The 4,439-nt window shown below is 48.3% G+C and overlaps 1 protein-coding gene across 1 annotated transcript; it reads right to left on the reverse strand.

Annotated features, from left to right (window-relative positions):
* Positions 1 to 1,564: 1,564 nt before the first annotated feature.
* LOC120259988 lies at positions 1,565 to 4,119 on the reverse strand. Its single transcript, XM_039267437.1, has 6 exons — positions 3,999 to 4,119; positions 3,555 to 3,908; positions 3,236 to 3,470; positions 3,030 to 3,142; positions 2,729 to 2,900; positions 1,565 to 2,618 (listed from the first exon to the last, which is right to left on the reverse strand). Exons 1-6 carry the CDS (start codon positions 4,117 to 4,119, stop codon positions 1,565 to 1,567), a joined length of 2,049 nt encoding a protein of 682 aa, XP_039123371.1.
* Between the last annotated feature and the right edge of the window lie 320 nt (positions 4,120 to 4,439).

A 4,439-nucleotide genomic window follows, 5' to 3' on the forward strand; every position in this document is an offset into this window, starting at 1 on the left:
CGGTATGCATTTGAATTGATCTTCTCAATGACCTCAACGGGCCCAATTTTCTTGGCCTTAAGCTTGTTGTACTCCCCAGCTGGAAAACGCTCCTTGGACAACACTGCCCACAAAAAGTCCCCGACCTCAAACTCAACACTGCGTCGTTGGTCTGCATGTTGCTTGTAACGTATGTTGGCGGCGTTCAAGTTGTCAAGAACGGTTTTATGAATGTTCTGTAAGCTCGTTACAAAGTCAGCCGCTTTCCCATGGATCTGAGTCTTTGCTGGTAGGGGAATCAAGTAGAGGGGTCCACGAGGAATTGCCAGTACACCACCTGAAATGGACTGAACCCTGTACTTCTGTTTGTAGCATGATTGTGAGCAAATTCTGCCTGGCTCAATCTCCCATCCCACCCTTTAGGATAATCCCCCACAAGACAACGAAGCACGTTACCCAGTGAGTGGTTAACGACTTCAGTTTGCCCATCCGTCTGAGGATGATAGGCACTGCTAAGATTGAGTCGAGTGTTCACCATCTTCCACACACTTCGCTAAAAGTGGCTAAGAAACCGTGTATCTCGGTCGGAGACAATTGAGGATGGTAGGCCGTGGAGGTGGTAGACATCACGGAAGAATAACTGGGCCACATTGTCAGCATCCGTCGTCTTCTTGCAAGGAATGAAATGCACCATCTTTGAAAAACGGTCTACCACTACAAAAATAGAGTCGTTACCACGCTGAGTACGTGGCAAACCCAGCACAAAGTCCATACTAATGTCCATCCATGGCTGAGAAGGTACTGGCAACGACATATAGAGCCCAGCATTAGTTGCGCCCCTTTTGGAGATCTGGCATATTCGGCATCATTGAACAAACTTTTCAACATCCTTACGCATGCCTGGCCAGAAGTAGGAAGCTTGAATCAATTGGAGCATCCTGTCCCTTCCCACATGGCCTTCACCGTGCAACTCTCTGATAATGTGCACCCGTAAACTGCAATCTGGAACATAAAGCTGATTTCCTCGGAACAAGAATCCATCCTGGAGTAGGAAATCCGTCCGTTTTGCTGCCTGTACATCTAGGAGGATCTCCAAGAAATATGGGTCAGTTACAAATAAATCACGAAAAGAGTCAAAACCAGGTACCTCGACTCGTAATGCGACTAAAAGGTTGCTTCGCCTACTGAGCGCGTCCGCCACACGATTAGAGACCCCTGCTTTGTGCTTCACAACAAAGGTATATTCATCTAGAAAGTTCACCCATCGTCCATGGCGGGCTGACACTTTATCTTGTTGATTTATTTGTGGTAGGGCGGCATGGTCTGTGTATAGAATGAACTCTCGTTGGATGAGGTAATGCCTCCAGTGCTTGATAGCTTGCACCACAGCATAAAACTCAATGTCGTAGGTGCTATAATTCAAGCGTGCGCCAGACAGCTTCTCACTGTAAAACGTAACGGGCCGCCCTTGCTGACTCAGGACACCCCCAATGCCCACCTTGGATGCGTCTGTGTGAAGCTCAAATGGATGGGCGAAGTCAGGAAGTGCCAAGACAGGGGCAATGGTCAAGCGTTCCTTCATCAATTAGAAAGCAACCTCGGCGTCGGCGGTCCATGTAAATTTGCTGCCCTTCATGCACTCAGTCAATGGTGTCATGATGCTGCTAAAGTGAGCGATGAACCGCCGATAGAAGGATGCAAGGCCATGGAAGCTTCGCACCTCAGTGATAGTTGTTGGAGTTGGCCAATCTTGTATCGCCTTGATCTTGGCCTCGTCCACTTGTATTCCTTCCCCTGAAACAACATAACCCAAAAACAATACCTTGGGTGTGAAGAAGACACATTTTTTCTTTGCCGCATAGAACTCTTGGGATTGAAGAGTGGTGAGGACATCTCGAACATGTACAAGATGCATCTTCTCATCAGGGCTATAAATGAGGATGTCATCAAAATACACGACCACAAATTTGCCAATGAATGGGCGCAAAAGTTGGTTCATGACCCTCATGAATGTGCTAGGGGCATTGGAAAGCCCAAAAGGCATCACCATCCACTCATACAACACTTCACGCGTCTTAAACGCTGTCTTCCACTCGTCAACAGGCCGCACGCGAATCTGGTGATACCCGCTCTTCAAGTCTAGGCGTGTGAACACCGTAGCCCCGCTAATCTGGTCAAGCAGATCATCTAATCGAGGAATAGGGAATCTATACCTGATAGTGATTTTGTTGATGGCCCGGCTATCCACACACATGCGCCAAGTGCCGTCTTTCTTTGGTGTCAATAAAGCGGGGAACGCGCATGGGCTCATACTCTCGCGGACATGTCCTTTCGCCAATAGTTCTTTTACTTGACACCTTAGTTCTTCATGCTCTCTCGGGCTCATCCGATAGTGTGGTCGGTGTGGCAAGATAGAGCCAAGCTGGAGCTCTATCTGATGCTGCATGTCCCGTAGGGGTGGAAGTCCCCCCGGTAAATCATTAGGTAAGACTTCTTCAGTGATTGTTTTCCCGAGCAAGACAAAAGCAGTTCCTGAATCCTGTAACTCTCTCCCAAATGGTGCATAGGACAACAGGTTGGTGTTGGTGGCGTTTGGTGCTTCCACAGGCTTGTTGGGCACCAACACTATTTTCACGCCGCTGTAGACAAAGCTATAAGAGTTTGCGCGCCATCATGTGTCACCTTCCGATCGTATTGCCAAGGCCTGCCCAATAATAAATGACAGGCATCCATAGGCACAACGTCACACCATACTTCATCTCTGTACTTTGGGCCAATCGAGAAGGTGACAAAAGCTCGCTTGCTAACCATAAGCTCGCCACCCCGCTTGAGCCAAGCCAGCTTGTACGGCGTCGGGTGTCGCTCAATGGAGATATTTAGCTTTTGTACTGCTTCGTCAGAGATAATGTTCTCACAACTACCTGCATCAATCACAAACTTGCATACTTTTCCAAGGATAGTACAAGTGGTCTGGAAGATGTTAGATCGCCGCCAATCATCTTCAGTAGCCTTGGGTATTAAGCAGGATCTTCATACGACCAAGGCCGTACCAATGTCACCTTCAACAATCTCCTCATCAAGGATATCTTCATCAAATACAGGCGGAAGAATGTCTCCCGTCTCCTCTTCTTCCTCGACAAGCATAACTCTCTTCCCTGCCTTCCTGCAATCCACTTGACGATGCCCCTTTTCTCCACAACTGAAACACTAAGCGTTGCTATTGGTTCCCCTGGTCATGGTAGGTCTTGTGGAACACTCCGCAGTAATTCCCCCTCGGGCCGGCCCACTCGTCGGAGAAGGAGTCGGACGGTCTCCTCCAGGTGTTCCCCCAGAACTCAATAGGACTGAACGCCGCTGTTGCCGTTCAATAATCAAAGCTTGTTGATGGGTTGCCAAGATGGAGATTGGGTCGAACAGGTTGAAGGTCTCCTGGATTTTGGTCCTTAAGCCACTGATGTACCTCGCCACCAATTGATCAGTTGATTCTTGAACTTCATTCCGAGCCAGCAACTAATAGAAATCCGTGTTATACTCCTCCACGGTGCGAGCTCCTTGTCGTAGATTATGCAATCTACTAAAAATCACGCGCTGGTAATTGTGGGGTAAGAAATTGGAGTGCATGTGCTTCTTCATCTTCTCCCAGGAGTTGATCTTGTCCTTTGCCAACGTGCTACAGTTGAGCTTCAGTTGTTGCCACCATGCGGTTGCGCGCCCACGCAGCCGCGTCGCTACTAACACCACTCTTCTATCATCCGGGACCCCTTTGAACTCCAAGATCTCCTCGACAGTGGTCAGCCAGTCAAGGAACTCCTCCGCTTGTAGTCCACCATGGAATTCTGAAATATCGACCCGTATGCCAGATTCCCAACGCCTATCTTCATCGCAGTTGTGTCGATTGTCACCCCCACGATCTTGCCCTCCTCGTTGCCCTGCCAGGGCAACGTCAGCAAAGTAGCCATTGTCTTCCTCAATGGTGTCTTCGCTTCCACTCTCGAAAACAAGCCCCTAATTGACGCTACCCATCATTTGGGTAATCCGTTCAGTCAGCTCCTCCATCATCCGCTCCATCCGACGGTCTAAGAGGCGGCCAACTCGCTGCTCAAATCTAGCATCGTCCTCATGATCGTAGATCTCCTCCATCCTTTGCGTAGGGTGACCTGCACCTCGTCCTCGTGGTGGCATGATCGATTTCGCTCTGGTACCAAACTGATGCAGCGGTATACTCGAGACCGTTGATTCGCGCACGAATACCTGGTAACAAGCTTCCAACGTCTGTTGATCAAAGAGAACCAGGAATTGGGAAGAGTAAAATCTTATTACTCAAGAAAATGATTATCACAAAATTGATTTCCTTTTGCCCATAGGCTTACATTAAATAGGCGAAAATAGCACTAAGAAAGGAGATAATTCGAAAATTTACCAAAAATAGTAAATTCTCAAATATTAGCAAGAAATAAGAT

This window comes from Dioscorea cayenensis, chromosome 5, assembly GCF_009730915.1.
Source record: "Dioscorea cayenensis subsp. rotundata cultivar TDr96_F1 chromosome 5, TDr96_F1_v2_PseudoChromosome.rev07_lg8_w22 25.fasta, whole genome shotgun sequence".
NCBI classification, from domain to species: domain Eukaryota; kingdom Viridiplantae; phylum Streptophyta; class Magnoliopsida; order Dioscoreales; family Dioscoreaceae; genus Dioscorea; species Dioscorea cayenensis.

Coding starts and splice junctions, on each gene's coding strand:
- LOC120259988 (XM_039267437.1), bottom strand. CDS start 4,119: ATGGAGGAGATCTACGATCATGAGGACGATGCTAGATTTGAGCAGCGA. Junction 2,901..3,029: donor GATTGTTGAAGGTGACATTG/GTACGGCCTTGG, acceptor TGATTGATGCAG/GTAGTTGTGAGAACATTATC. Junction 2,619..2,728: donor AAGTACAGAGATGAAGTATG/GTGTGACGTTGT, acceptor CTTTGTCTACAG/CGGCGTGAAAATAGTGTTGG.